Genomic DNA, 15,984 nt, shown 5'->3' with positions numbered 1-15,984 from the left:
AACGAACAAATTTCCATAGCTAGCCGTAAAAATGGAAAATGTTTTATATCTCGGTCAAAGTAAATGCTATCGACACCAAATCAGAGATCCTTGGTTGGGATGAGACTGGGAGCGTATGAGCTGAATTTGGCGAATATCGGTGCCTAGGGGGCGCTAGAGATATGGGAAGTTTATATCTCTAGAACGGCTGCACCGATTTCTACCAAATTTGGTCCGTACGATGTAGGGCCAGCCCTGAGGCCATATCTTCAAGGGGGTCATGACAGGTCAATGTGGGCGGGGCTTATTACAAGATAAACAAAAAAAATTAATTTCTGCCAAAGTATAACACTTAGGGCTTTGAAATTTTATGGGTACATTTAGAATAGGACTCAGATCCCGCCTACCTAAAATCGCACGTGTGCTCCACTAGGGGGCGCTATAACGCATTTTTGCCTATAACTTCCACATTTTAAATGACACGTTGAAAAATCTTATATTGCCGTATTCCCTGTGTAGCGCTGGATTTTCTGACGTAGGCCCCGCCCACTTTCGCCGAAACTTCCCGTCGCTAAGTCGCCACATGTCCGAAACCTACTTTTTCGAACTCCTCCTACAGTTTAAGCGCCATCTGCGCCAAACTTTGCACATACGATGTCTAGACATGTCTGAGCAAAACTTATCAAAAGAATTGTTGCACGACAAAAAATGCGCTAATTATAACCGAACGATTTCTTGGCTAGCTTAAAAAACACATGTTGTGTCATATATCGGTCAAACTGAAGTCTTTCGACTTCAAACTTAACACGGTGGTTCCAGAGGTCATCCACACGCTCTGTGCCAAATTTGGTGCGGATCGGCCAATAGGGGGCGCTACAAACCCAAAAAATCGAGTTTCCCAAAAGTTGCTCGGATTCCTACGAAATTCGCTGTGCATGATGTGGACTCCCTCCTGAGGCCGACCGCCAACTTACGTAATGATTGGTCAAAGTGGGCGGGATTTATTACAACAAATCAAAATCACCACGCATTCTGCCTTTGGCACTAACAGTGCACACCCACTACAGTGAATACTGCAGCTCAGCGTCAGGCTGTGTCCTGACAATTGCCCTGAACTGGAATGCCGCAGCTAGGACGACGGTGCGCGTCCCCGCAATCGCCCCGAGCCCCGCGTCCCTCGGGGCCCGCGGCGGCGGGTTCCGAGGGCCGCTGGGGTCGGGTCGCGCGGGGAGGCTTGGCCCCCGTTCATAACTGCTTGCAGTTCTAGTTATTTTTATTTTTGGAAGTTTTTGGGGTTTGTTGCCTGTAGGCAACATTGTACCATAATGGTGCATAAGTGAAAAAGAACGTTCCTTTTCCAATTTGAACATTGTTTATGTCATAAACATGCAAAAATATTCAATAACAAGAAGTCACAATTCATTTTAAATTTTAAATTAAAAAGAATTATAAAAAGAATCTATATATATATATGTGTGTATGTATGTATGTATGCATGGTCATGTGTATATATGGTCATATGTATACATGCATACATACATACATACATACATACATATATATATCAATTATTTTTATAATTCTTTTTAATTTAAAATGAATTGTGACTTCTTGATGTTATTGAATATTTTTGCATATGTTTATGACATAAACAATGTTCAAATTGGAAAAGGAACATTCTTTTTCACTTATTCACCATTATGGTCTTTAAGGTCAAATTAAGGTCTAGGTTGAAACAGCTACACCTCCTTGCAGAAATTATATCCCTGCTACTTTGAACAATTCAGACAGTTTACTTTTAGGAACTATTTCTTCCTGTAGAAAGTAGTGTAACTGATCCAAAGTAACTGGGACATTGTTTCTGCAAAGAGATATAGCTATTGAGTTTTCAATTTGTTATTGTCAAAAACTAAAATCCTTTCGTTTCCATTGTTTTGAGGTGGAAGCAGACATCTAAAAATCTGTGTGCCTCGGTCCCGCTGCAGTTATGTATCAGCCATTCAAGTCACCTGATCCTCTAAAAGGTAGGACACTAAATTTGTTCACTTGTTTCCATTTTCTCAAACTATAATAATCCACGCGACAATAGCATCAGTGCAAGAGTTGTTTTTTATTATTATTAACCGTTGACACAATCAGCAGAGAAACAAGGCATGACGAAAGACAGACAGAGACACACTGGAATCAGATCTTGTTGAAAGCTGCTACGTCGACGCTCTGGACCTGAAAAGAATGAAAAAGGAGAAATTTGAATGAGTACAACAGCCCTGCAATGAATCCTCCCTTCATGTAGGTTGCATTGTTCAGTTTTTGTTGTAGAAGTGTTGATTAGCATCGATGGTTTGGACAAAATATTCAGAATCCTTAGTGTAATAGCACCATAAACAATAGCCTTCAAACTGACTTAATTTAATTAACATCTATAAAACAGTGTTAACAAAAACTGAACATGATAATCTTTATGAAGGGAGGATTTATTGCACAACTGTTGTAGAAGAGTGCATTACTTTTCGCTAGATGTACCTAATAGACTGTGAGCTGAGTATAGTTTACCTGTCAGGATAGAAGAAGATAGATTATCAGTCAGTGTATTACCTACAGTAGATGGTGGTCAACAGTCCCAGTTTGGAGAAGCAGCAGGATTATGTTTGCAGGAGGCTAAACAATGTACCACTGCAGACAGGATCAGCAGCAAAATGTATTTAACCACCTAAAAACAAAAAATCATCTAAGATATTTGTTTACTTGTATACTATATTAAGAATATTTTCAACCCTTTACCTTGCCGTCAGACAGCCTTTTCCGACAGGAAACCTTCCATTAAAAAAGATAAATTTCACTCTTTCCAGAGTCCTTTAGCAAAAACAGTAATTTTACCTCACAGAATACAGGAGTTGCTGGTCTGGTGTTGCCTCAATCACTTTGTGTTATTGTGTGACTTAAATGAATCTGAACTCAACTTTTAAAACACAGAAATCGCAAAATAACACAAACTAACTGATCAAGGCAGAAGGCGGCCAGCAACTCCTGTGTTCTGCAAGGTAAAATAACTTTTTGCAAAATAAGCCTGGTGGCTTTGGAGAGAGCGATATTTGGCTCATTTAAGAGCCGTTTCCCGTGGGAAAAGTCTGTCTGAAGGCGAGGTAAAAGGGTGAGAATGTTCTAAACACAGCATATACTTAAACTGGGCCCTGTTTCTCAGAGCCTTCATAGCACTACGTGCATCGTAAGTTGTATTTTAAGGTCTCCCTTAAAGTTGTCCCAACTATGGGAAACAGCCCGTAACCTTAAGGGAGACCTTAAAATACAACTTACGACGCACGTGGCGCTACGAAGGCTCTGGGAAACGGGGCCCTGATTGATCTTTTTAGGTGGCTGAACACATTTTGCTGCTGATCCTGTCCACAGAAGATCATTGCTTAGCTTCCTACACTGGTACTAGTGATGCCTCCATCTATTGTAGGTAATACACTGGCAACTACTTCAGTGGTTTTTAATGTGTGTTGCACAGTACTTACATAGTCTTCGAACTTGGTGATTTCTTCCTCCAACATGTCTGTTCCGACCTTGTCATCTTCCACCACGCATGCGATCTGGAGCTTCTTGATGCCGTAACCCACAGGAACCAGTTTGGACGTGCCCCATAACAGGCCGTCAGCCTGCACCGAGCGCACACACTCTTCCAGCTTCACCATGTCGGTTTCATCATCCCACTAAAAAAAAAAAGGGCAGGGGAGGAGAGGTGATAGGTATCAGTCTCAGTGTTAATGAAGTGCATTAAAGGGGTGGTTTGGGTTTTTTGAAGTGGGGTTGTATCAGGGCACATTATCAGTGTATAACCTACAGTAGATGTGTACTCTACATTTAAAATATTTTCACTGGTTTACCATGTTGTTGGACAGCCTTTTCTGACGGGAAACATAAGCTAATAAGCCAAATATCACTCTCTCCTAACCAACCAAACTCCACTGGCAAAATCAGTCATTTTACCTTACTGGACACAGGCGTTTCTGGTCTGCTGCTGCCTCTTTCGGTTAGTTTGTTTGTGTTATTGTCTAACTTCAGTGAATCAGAACTAGTTTTGAAAACATCAAAGTCACACACACAAACAAACTGACAGACTGAGGCAGCGGTAGACCCTTAACTCCTGTGCTCTGCAATGTAAAATTAGTGATTTCGCCTATGGAGTTTGGTTGGTTTGGAGAGAACAATATATTTATCTTATATAACAGTGGTTTCCTGTTTTAAAAGGCTGTCTGATAGCAAGAGAAAGTGCTAAAAATATTTTAAATATAGAGTACAATTAAACTGAGGGTGTGTCAACAATCCATTTACTGTATGTAATACACTGACTATTGATAAATACCTCATACAACCCCACATCAAATAATCTGAACTATCCCTTTGAGGCCGTTTAGCTGTAGATTTTTCTGTGATTTACCCAAAATTCAGTGACAGACTTACAGGTTTGACATCCAATAAGATGGAAGACTTGGCGATGATGGCGGGTTTCTTGGCCTTCTTCTCTGCGTACTCTTTCAACCTCTGCTCTTTGATTTTGTCTGCCTCTTCATCTTCATCACTCCCAAACAGATCAATATCATCGTCGTCATCTTCTTCTTCTTCTTCCTCTTTAACTGGGGCGCTGCTCTTCTGCTGGACGGTAGTGCCCTGAACACAGCGATAATAATCGCATACTGTACTCTCACAGGGGTCTGTGGTGATGTACTGCAGCTACAACACATGATAATTTGATGAATATAGTCTGTATAAACTCACATTTGTGTAGGGAACTGAAGGAGCGGGAGCTGGGGTCACAGCAGCAGGAGATTTTTCCAGAACTGCTACTCGACACTCCAGTTTGGAAAGTGCAGCCCTCAAGTCATCCACCACTAAAGAAACAGGACCAGAGTCAATGAGTCACATCATTTCATAAGAAGAAACACTAAAACTAAAACTTCCATAACTTATTTTTATGTCCACTGGCAACAGACCCCTGTGACTGTCTTTTTTGTATAAATGTTTGTTTATATATGTCTGAAATATAGTTTTGTATGATACTTTTACTTCCATGCATTTGATTTTATATTTTGGTTTTTCACACTTACTGGAAAGGACAGTCAAATTTAGGGTGAAAAAAATTAATTTCATGTAATACGAGAATAGAACCTTGTGCAATACTCCATGGTGGTAAAGTGTTGTATAGACGATGACAGACCATTAACATCCACTTCTGAAATATTAATTTAACAGATCAATTATTTGAGTCGCCTAGTTGAACTACTGAATGTTTAACAAAATTTTAAATAAATTAATGAATCCTTAATGTCCTTTCTCAAGTTAAATCACCAAATATCTGTTGGTTACAGCTTTTCAAATGTAAAAATGCTTCTCAAATGATTGTGTTAATGTAAACTTGCATGTATTATGAATAACTGTTCCTGATATTTGTGTGCCTTGTGTAACAGATCACCGTTTATGGGATGCACTGTTGTCAAGTACTATGCTAAATTATGTCTGTTTCATTATTCTGTCGAAATATTGGTATATGCATGCATTGTATATATTTCATTATTGTAACATCCTGCCGGGAGAATGTCTTTTTTCAAGCCCCTGGAGGGTTTTTAGGCAATTCTTCTTAACATCTCTTTTAAATTTTCATGTGTAAATAAAGAAACAAACAAATGTGCAGATTGTTTCTGTGTCTATTTTAAATCAAATGTCTTAATCTGTCATATAAAATAAAAAGTTTTTAGACATCAGGTTGAGCTCAGGTCACATCTGATGACCATTTGACCCTCAACCATCTTAACAAGGACAGACCAGAGCAGTTTATAATCCATAGTTTACTTAATTAGGGTGCCAAGTAATTATGCAACAAAGGTTTTCATTATTCAAACTTTTTCCGTTAATCAGTTGTTCAACATAGCTTAAATTTATTTCTGTTGCACCAAAACTTTTAAATATCTGCCTTTTTTTCAGATGGATTGGACAAAATAATCAAATTCTTCAAAGAAAGTCAAGAGAGAGACAACTTAGTTGATTATCTAGGTAGAAAGTAATGCGACATTTTGTTGACTTCTTAGTTTGCTTGGATTTAACTTGGATTCATTAAACTGTGATTAGTTTTTATTTTTTCAAAAGAGATCTGCTTAATTTTAAATATTAATTTAATTTAATTTTAAACAAATTAATTTGCTAAACTCTGATTAGAACTAACCTTAAGTGAATCTTTGCTGGTGGCAAACCAGTCTAACAGTTTCTTTTGGAAAAGCTGAATCCTCAAATGTTTGGCAAATAACTATTTTAAGTATTTTATCAAAGTAATGTTGTCAGATCCTTTTCTAATAATATCCACATAGTGCCTAAGGACATTAAAAATAGCTTTCAGAAAAAAAACACAACAAAATGTATTATATTTGATGAAAGTAGTCACACAAACAAACCTTTGTGTAAGCTCTGGTTCTCCAGCTCCAGGCTCTTGATGCGAGAGACAAGTTCTCCTTGATCAGCTGCACTGCTGCTGCTCTGCACAGGAAACAAAGAAGGTAGTTTTAGTGCAGGGTATATCTAACAGCAAAAACAGAGTATTAGTCCTTCATCAAACGCAGACCCCAAAGGTGAACACGCAACACACAGCCAAAATCCGTCTCAGCAGCATCTACAGCCAGTCTATGGCAGCAGAAATACAGGAGCTGTAGATGACAGAAATATAAGTGATAAGCAGCTACTTGGTCTGCAAAACTCCACGCAAAAATATAATCTAAAAGCCAACTAAAAGTTGAAGTCTAATAAATTCAAGTGTGGATAACAGCGAGGTGCTTCCAGGGACACACGTGGCTTGGTGGCACTTACAAGCTGGGACTGTTGGCTCGGGGAAGGTTGACCAGACCCTCTGTTACACAGTGTAGTCTTCAGCTGGGAGGATTTCAAGCATGAAAAAGGGGGGTAAGGAGGAGCAGAACTGAGTGGAGTACAAACTGAAGGTGGAGGAGGAGGAGTGAGGACTGTCAAACAGAAAGCAAACAGGGCAACCAAGGAAAAACCGCAGTACTGGGAGGCTGCAAGCAGGCAGAGGAAGGTTTGTAGGACGTCAGCACCAACTTTAAAAAGGATAGTTAAAATAAAAAAATACATATTCCTCTGACCTTTAGTGCCATTCATCCAACTATATTAACTGAGTTATCGGCTGTAGAGATGTTTGGCATCTCTCAATACAATCTCAATATGGGGCTTATGCTTTAAAAACTGTCAGCAAGGTGATATGTTGTCATCTTATTCTAATATTAAAGAACACACCACCATATGCACAAAGTCTGAGTTAAAAAAGTTGACTTTTTAACAGTTACAACACTGACAATGGCTAGCAACGCTGCTATGTTGTAGTGACATGGAGTGGAAAAAAACAAACAAACCAAAAAAAAAAATAAATAAATAAATATGTATGTATGTATACATGTGTATACGTGTGTGTGTGTGTATATTATATATATATATATATATATATATATATATATACACACACATATATATACATGTATGTACACACACATATACATACATACATACATATATATAAAAGATGCTAAAATCAGAGAATTTTGACTTTTTTTTACTTAAAGCAATTAATCAATTGTCAATACAGTTACAGACAATTAATTTAACAATAAATGAATGGGTGCAGCTGCACAGGTATGATTTATCTTTTCTTAGCAGGTTTTCAATGGTAATGTTCAATTCAATCTATTCACATCAAAAATATACAGATAGACAGTGACTGTGGCTCATTTGGGGCTGCAGTAAGAGAAATGTAGGCAAGATAAACAAATCAAACTGTAATCACCATTCATGGAATAAAGTAAACCAAATTTTAGCACAATATCTTAGACATTTAAAAGCAATGTGCTACATGTGCCAAGTGGGATTTTGATGGCTCAGGCTACACAAACAGTACTGGAGTACAAGTGGAACGTGTGCGATAAGAGGCAGATACAGCACATGGCATGTACTTACTCCTGCTAAAGACTTCTGGATGTTCTCTCGAGCCCGAGCAATGTCTTGCAGAATGCTGTTCGCTCCAACATCCTTAAAGAAAATGAGTAGAAGTCAATGTGGAGTCATCCTTTACTCTGGTAAGTTTCAGCATGTCTAAAGAATTCAATGTGTTTTATCCTCTCCATCTTCTAATCACGCAGCATTTATGTAGAGTAAAAAGACTGTATCAAAATGTCATGTCTAAACAACTGTAAATCTGACTTTGCTCTAATCTGACAAATGCAGTTATCAATCTTTTTGGGATTACAAATATGTCACGCAATGTAATTTGGTGTGAAAAGGATTAAAAATGTGAATTTAGAAAAATAACTCCAGGTTAGGGCTGAGTAATATTATTAAAAAATGTTCTTATTCTACATCTGCAACCTGGAATAACACGCAGAACAAGATGAAACCTACATCATTTTATTCAGGCATTTTTAGGGCAATTTAAATGTTTAACTATCATATTTTACTTCCAGCTCTTCTTCTTTTGGTTGATTCGTTTTAAATTTTGTTTTAAGTTTTCCATAATTGTTTTATTATTTTGGCTTCTGTTGTATTTACTTTTTCTGCCACTTTTTTTGTCTTATCTGTGTTGCTTTGTGTCTATGGGCTTTTTAATTTTCACTCAGCATGACTGCAAATGAGGTTTCTGCCTCAATGTATTTCTGAGTTAAAATAATGGTTGAATTACATTTTTTTTAGCAGATACTTTTGCGTTAGTATTTTGAAGAATACTGTTGGTACTGGTGGAAGATATTCACAAAAAAAAATAATTAACACAAATAATGGTTAAATGGTTGGATGAATCTTGCTCCTACAGATGAAGAGTATGAAGATACTGAACTTTGCGCAGGTACCTGTGTTGGTTGTGAGGAGCCATTCATACGCTCATAGAAGCGTCGTTCTGCCTCATCATAGCGAGGTTTGTCAAACCAGATCTTCTCCTGGGCCAGGAAGTCCACTGAAGTCATTTTGCTACAGAGCAGAGAGCAAGGAAGGACAAGAGAGGGATGTATGAACAGGACACAGGAGGTCAGGGAAAAGGAAAAAAATAATCTGTATTACTACTTATAATTATTATGCTTAAAAATCACCTGATTTGTTAACAGGACTTATTTTCACAATGTTAGCTTTATTAGCTGTAAAATTACTTATTTAATCTATTCTTCTATCTACACTCCCCACAAACAGACCATCCCAACGCAACTGTGCAAAAGAAACTTTAAAATGAATAAGCAAAAAACGCAACAATGGTTCATACAAACAGTCATTCAGGAAAAACGGACCTCGAGGAACAAAGAATGAATGAACCAAGACGAATGAAAAAACAAGATGAAGAAGGAATAAAGAAAGATATTAACACATTCAAAAGCAAAACACATGATTACATAAAGAACCAATAAAAGATAAAACTGAAACATCTGGAGCGGCTCCATTCTCCCGGTTTGGTCATACTTGTCCCTCTGTGGGGCGGTGGAGGCAACTGATGCCGCTTCCGGCCTCCGACCCTTCTTCACCACCACAGCTTCACTTGCATTGTAACCATGGAAACGGCTCTCTGCTGCATCGTACCGCCACTTGTCCAGCCACACCCGCTCGCTGTCCGGATGATTGAAGTAGCAGACTCCGGCACCTGACCCCTCTTCCTTCTCCGGGACCTCCGCTGGCTCCTCTTCCTCCTGGATGGGCAGCAGAGCGTGAAAGACTTCTGCTTTACCCTGCGGGACCACCCGTTTTTCCTCCATCACCGCTTCGTCTTCTTCCTCCTCCACCTCCTCCTCCTCCTCTTCAACAAGGCTTTGAGGGTGGTCGCTACTTCTGGCAGTGGGGGCGCAGCTGGAACGTTTGGAGGAATTGTTACCATACAGATTCTGGTAGAAGGCTGCTTCGGCACGGTCATACAGCGGTTTCTCCAGCCACACATCTCTGAGCAACTCCACGGGGATGCGGGGAAGTCCGTTAATCGATTGTCGGTTGGTTGGCGTGATGGCTGCTTGTTGGATGACAGGGGTCGCAGGAGTCGGAGCCAGAGACTGATATCCTTCATCAGGTGTTCTTGGTGCAATGGAGCGGTTAGGTTGTGGTGGGAGGTCCAGAGAGTTTGGAATGGACGGCATGGATTCTTCAACAAAGCGGCGTTCTGCTTGGTCGAAGGACATCTTGTTCACCCACACGGCCTGGACAACATGGTGGCAGGCCACCTGATCACCATGGTGGCACGTCAGTACTGACGAAGATGGTGCACCAGTGGATGGAGACTTTGACGGTTTTCCTCGGGCTGAAGGTGACCTGTTTGACTGGGTGGTCCCATTAGAGGAGCTCACCAACCAGCACTGGTAGAGGCTCTCAGCTCGCTCGTAGAGGCTGCGCTCAAACCACACATTAGCACACTCAGACTGCAGGCCGATCAGCCCAGCGCGGGGGTCAGGTGGCTGGCTGGTCAGTTTGTCTTGTTTCTCTTCACTGTCAGCCTTACTGTCGACCTTCCCCTCAGGGCGACCCTCGGGATTGGATGAGCGTTTCTTGCGACGGCGGCTTTTCCCGCTGCGCTTTCCATCTCCGTTTAAGCTGCCGCTCTCTGGGGACGATGACGCCGTCTCTCCATTTCTTTGACTTGTTTCAGCCTTGTTCCTACACCCCAGTGCTGCGTTCGCGGGCTGGTCCACCTGACAATTGCTGGGAGGCTGATCATGCTCCAATTGATCCACTGCAGAGCACTGGGGGGTCTTCTTAGACATCATCTTTGATCCGTTGCAGGAAAAAAAAAAAAAGAGAACAACAGGTACAGGCTTTTGGATTAGTTAGAGAGATGCAGGAAGGTTTAGAGACATAAAGGGATTGATCTATTAGATTCAGTACCACAAATGATTTGGTGTCCAACACTAACTTTTGTTTGTTCTAAAGCTGTACGTACAATAATAAACTGCAGACTGCGAATCAGTCCCTGAGAAATACAAGAAACATGCAGGAAATTCATGCAGATGAACCAAAGCATTTAGAAAATGGAGTCTACCCATTTATGATTTGTCAAGAGTCTGTATCAAGTACAGAGTCGTACCAAAGTTAAGAGAGGGTTTAGCTAACCTCACATGGTGTAAACTCAAGAATATAAGTCAGCAAAGGAAGATTGTCACTAGCTTTCATGCTTTTGAGTTCAAATGCCAGTTGAAGCCAAAAATCCCATATGTTATGATCCGAGTTGCAGTTTTTCTTGCTACACAATGATTTCCTGAACAAATAAGTACAAGAATTCCCTGTAAAATCCCAACATTGCTTGTAATGACACGACTTGTGTTCATCGTTTGTAGAACCTGGACAACAGCTGTGTTTCTATCAATGTATATTCATGCACAGTTTGACGTATCGTATTGACAAGGTTGATGGAAAAGACAACAGTTGAAATTATTTCTTAGGTTGTTTTTGCCTTTTTCAGACACAGTTAATGCCTTACTGGGAGATGGAAATACTTTTTCCTGAGTAAGTTCTGACGTAGCAAACATTTAACTAACCCGTGGCTGATCAGCTTTTTCCATCCAAGAGAAAAAGAAGCCGTTTCTGCTGTCGGCATCAACTGTGCCATGAAACAATAAATTACAACTTGGAAGTTGGAAAAAATTCCTCAAGACCTCTCTCTATTTTTCTCTCATAGGTGGTCTAGACCACTAGCTTTATTTCTTATTCTCTTTGATCTACTGGTGATTGGCATAAAAAAATCTGTTTCCGCTTTGCAGCCTTTACGTCTTTTACTGTTTATCAAGGTAGCCAGGAAACATGACTACTCAAGCTCATTTTTAATAAGCACTGCTGCAACTATAATATGTATGGAGAAAAGGACACCCAGCTATTAAGCTATATTAAGCCAGAGGGGAAAAATCATCATGCAGTTTCTTGTATACAGCTTGTTCTCCATGCTTTTAAGCGACACAGTAGCATTAGCTATAGCCCATCATTGTCATGTCTATGCTGCAAAAGCATTTACCAACTGTACATTCAGTGGTTGTTATGTATAGTAGTGCAGTTACTATGAGCTCTTCTGTTTAATTATATTTTCATAAGATGCATTTACATCAACACTGAAAACAAAGAGACCCCAGTTCCTTTGATTATTCACAACATACAGCTGCATTCAGAGGATTATATATATGATTCAACGTACACAAATTAACAAATGTCAGAAATAAATTAATTTAGAGCTTGATTTCCATAACTTTGTTGCAGTCTTTGTAAATATCGAATTCTTTCGATTTTGCACTTTAAAAAAAATCTGGCAAAAGACTTGACAAATCTTGACACAATGAGAACGTGCAAAAAAGGAAAACTAGTAAAGCTTGTGAAAAAAAAACAAACACACGCTGACATTGCTGGGTCTGTGAAAAGCACCAACATGCTCATCCATGCAGGCAAACTTATTAATTCAGTAGGTAGGTTTTCCTTGTCACACATACCACGAGCCATGCTTTTTTTAAATGACATTACAGTCTTCTGTTGTAATACAGGAAATGCATTCCCTTAATTTTTCACCATGTGGATGTTAGTAATAGTAATATAATGAACACTAATACAGGACTAAAATGGATTTGGGCAGCGTTTTTGGAAGGCATTTCCTGCTTAATGTTTAATAGAAATATTCATATTCAAGCTCTTAACTCACCTTGCTTGGAAAAGGTGTTGAGCTTAAACTAGTATCAGAGTCAAATGCTCAACGCGTTCTTTTCATCCAGTTAACCGCAAGCCATTGAAAAAGAAAGTGAACAATCACCACCTTGCAAAACATTGAAACTGATACAAAAGGGTATAGAACAACAGACAGAAGGCAAAACAAAACTCAAACGGGGTCAATGTTATAAGGAATACTCACTCGTCAAATTCTGAATGCAAGATGAGGGGAGAGAAGCTACGTGTTAAAGATTTTTCTAAATAAATATATAAATACCTCAACATGAAACTCTGACTCCCATATTAAGCAAGAACTTCAAGCAGCAAAGCTGGATGCATCCCAAATCCGTTTTCCCCTCTTTAAATGGAAGGCACGAGGGACAGTTTATTTTCCTCACCATCATCAAAAAATGAACAGTTGCTGTTAAAGCAGTCCTTTCAAAACCCTTCAGTCTAATTAGCCAATCAAGCACATTAGTGGTGATTTTACAACTTTTAGAAATCATAAGCCTTGCTGGCAACTGCACATGCATTCATGTGCTGGATTGCTCCGCCTCAATTGATAATTTCTTGTGTTTTCTTTAATGGAGTGTTTAGGATGCATCCTTTTTAATGCACCTCTGTTGACAGCCAGTATAAAAACAACAACAAAAAAAAACAAAAACTGCAGATATTCTGAAGAGGCCTGTAGCAAACCAACAGTGTGGTAGAAGACATGGAGGAAGATCATGGACATATACTTTCAGTCTTAAAAAAAAAGGATGAGTAATTTCCTACAACTGCTGGGGACTGTAGTTTTTAAGAAGTGTTACTAAAAACGGGAGGATACAGTGGGCTATTTTAAGCAGCATATTAATACACATTTGGTGATCTAGTGAGTATTTCTGGCAGCACAACGGTGTGTGCGTGTGTGTGGGATTGACTAAAAATAAACTACGGTGCCCATGTTAATCGTAATGAAAGAAGCAGTCATAGAGTGCAACGATGCAACTTCTGATGTGCTTTTAATAGTTTTTGGGCGACAATGAAGCTCTGTGGCACAGATATGTTACATCAGGCTTTGGGGACACACAAAAAGGCCAATATTGTAAAATGTTGGTTGAGTCAATTCAGTGTCAGTTTTGGTCTTTACATAGGTTACGATGATAATACAGAAAATAAGCTGTAGCCTTTAAATTAGTGGCTGTATTAGGGCTGCACGATCAGGTGCATACTGTGGTTATTTAGAAAGAAATTGTGATTCTCACATGACTAGTGGAAATGATCAGTTTTGCATTACAATTTTCATATTCACATACAAAAAAAATAGTGATGAATCGTGATGATGTGATATCTATTAAGGTCTGTACCAAATAAACATGTTTTTTTTTCATCTGGAGAACAAGATTTTTAGGCCAGGTCATCTATGCAGCATTACAGTGCCACATTACAATGCTGTTTTCTCACACATTTTTCCTTTTTCAAAAAAAAAAATGCAATTTGGGTCTGGTTCTGGCCATACTGCGATTTATTGTGATTAAATGTGCAGCCCTAGCTGGTATGCAATGAAACATCAATTCTGAGCCCTTACTATTTCGATTCTGGCACCGACAACACTGCAGTGTTATGTTTTAACTTGTGGCCTACTACTCTGGGTTTGGGTCCAGTTTTTCCTTCGTTGTGCCTCTAGCTAACACCATGACGAATCATTAAATCACAACAAAAAAAAAAGTCTATTGGAATCGAATAGTGAGGTGCCCAGAGATTTCCATCCCTAATGTGAATGTTCACCGATTTAATTTTTCAGTGCATATTCCCATAATGCCATGAACTGGGAAAGTGACCTCAAATAACCTTTGCCAAGCTTTCACAATCTTGTTTCCTGTTTGGAGTAACCATATCTTTGAATACTGCTGGCTGATGCAATCAAATACCATTTACACTGCTCATAATCGTTTATCCCACTGCTGCCTGTGGGGTGGTTTTCCTGCCTCCCATGGAGGTCAGATGAGTCCAACACTACAGGAAGGGTGGGGGTACAGTGATGATTTGCTCAAGGACACCTCAGCAAAACAGATGCTTAACTTGCACCCTAATTATATTTTGTAATGAGTATAACAGCCACACTCACGTCACAGACTAAGCAGTCCTCAAATCTGAAATTATCAGTTTAGATTCACAGAGATAACAGGTCATGTTTAAAGGGACTTTACACTTAGAAACAGCACTTAAACTAAAGGTCATACATGTGTCGTGTCAAGAAGAAAGGCCTGTCATACAAGGTGCTGAACAAAGAAAGGAAAGGCAGTAACAGACCTGTCAACATCAAAGGTGTGCCCTGCTAACCTTAACATTAGCCATCTTTCATCTTGAAGGAGGTCCTAGCTAGGATGAAATCCTGGTGGGAGGTTAGCATTTAATGTGACACGAACATGACGCTGGTTGTTTTAAAATATGACACGAGAACATTAGTTTTGAATTTTAACAATTATATTTAAAAATGTCAGTGCAGAAACGCGGGCACTGAAGCCGGTGTCCAGCCGGCGTGACAGCCGCGTTAGCACTAGCAAGCTGTCCCATTCAGCTAGCTATGTGCTAGCATCGACATTGTCTAAAAGGGACCCTCAGACACGCGAACGATCTCGCGAGAGTCTTAATATCGGTAAAAATCATATCTACCTGTCTGTAATAAAGTGTTTTTTCTCTTTTAATCTACTTGTATCTCATCTTCAGCGTTTCCTCGTTATAAAAAAAACAATTACTTCAACTACAACTTACACAGGGAGGAAACAGTGCGTTCAAATCTCGCGAGAATTCGGCAATCAAAGGTTCCTTTCTAGACACGACCGTGCTAACATCGGCTAACACAAACCGAGTCTCTGATGTCTGTAAACCACTGAATATTCATCCATTTACCAACACGTTTTTTAAACGACACCCAGCATTAATCCCCAGACTGAAAGACCGACTGTCATTCAGAATTAACGTTACTTACTGCTGTGTTTTTTGTCTTGTCGGTGTTGAGACCAGGCCGGTGGGTAAAACGCGTGCTTCTCCAGCCGTGAGTGACAACGGGAAGAAGGAGGAAGAGGAGGAGGAGGAAGCAAGGGGCAGCGGTGATTGTGTGATCTTTAGAGGATGGGGGAGGGGGACTTATGAATCATTAATATTGCCTGATACCCCATGTTCAGTATCAGTATTGTTAACACTCAGTAATGTGGTAAAAATTAAAGGATTAAACTGTGACCTCCAGGGGTCATTTATCACAGTAAATTATTATTTTATATCATTTAGACAGGGGGGATGATGTAAATTTAGTTAAAAGGACCA

General features: G+C 39.6%; 1 protein-coding gene across 3 annotated transcripts; it reads right to left on the bottom strand.

The window, feature by feature from the left end:
- Positions 1–2,070: 2,070 nt before the first annotated feature.
- Positions 2,071–15,774, bottom strand: eef1db (eukaryotic translation elongation factor 1 delta b (guanine nucleotide exchange protein)). Of its 3 annotated transcripts, XM_084723573.1 has the most exons (11): positions 15,650–15,728; positions 12,671–12,728; positions 9,475–10,760; positions 8,877–8,994; positions 7,993–8,064; positions 6,835–6,897; positions 6,426–6,507; positions 4,759–4,871; positions 4,444–4,650; positions 3,498–3,692; positions 2,071–2,202 (listed from the first exon to the last, which is right to left on the bottom strand). In XM_084723573.1, exons 3-11 carry the CDS (start codon positions 10,758–10,760, stop codon positions 2,164–2,166), a joined length of 2,175 nt encoding a protein of 724 aa, XP_084579699.1. In that variant the 5' UTR covers positions 12,671–12,728; positions 15,650–15,728; the 3' UTR covers positions 2,071–2,163. The 3 variants fall into 3 exon arrangements, with proteins under 3 accessions (XP_084579699.1, XP_084579700.1, XP_084579701.1); XM_084723574.1 differs by lacking the exon at positions 6,835–6,897 and having other exon boundaries at positions 15,650–15,726; XM_084723575.1 differs by lacking the exons at positions 9,475–10,760; positions 12,671–12,728 and having other exon boundaries at positions 15,650–15,774.
- Between the last annotated feature and the right edge of the window lie 210 nt (positions 15,775–15,984).

Source organism: Lutjanus erythropterus, chromosome 7 (assembly GCF_056507025.1).
Source record: "Lutjanus erythropterus isolate fLutEry1 chromosome 7, fLutEry1.hap2, whole genome shotgun sequence".
Taxonomy (NCBI): Eukaryota; Metazoa; Chordata; class Actinopteri; order Lutjaniformes; family Lutjanidae; genus Lutjanus; species Lutjanus erythropterus.
The sequence above is the reverse complement of the archived record's forward strand: the minus strand, read 5'-3'. Positions and strand labels throughout refer to the sequence as shown.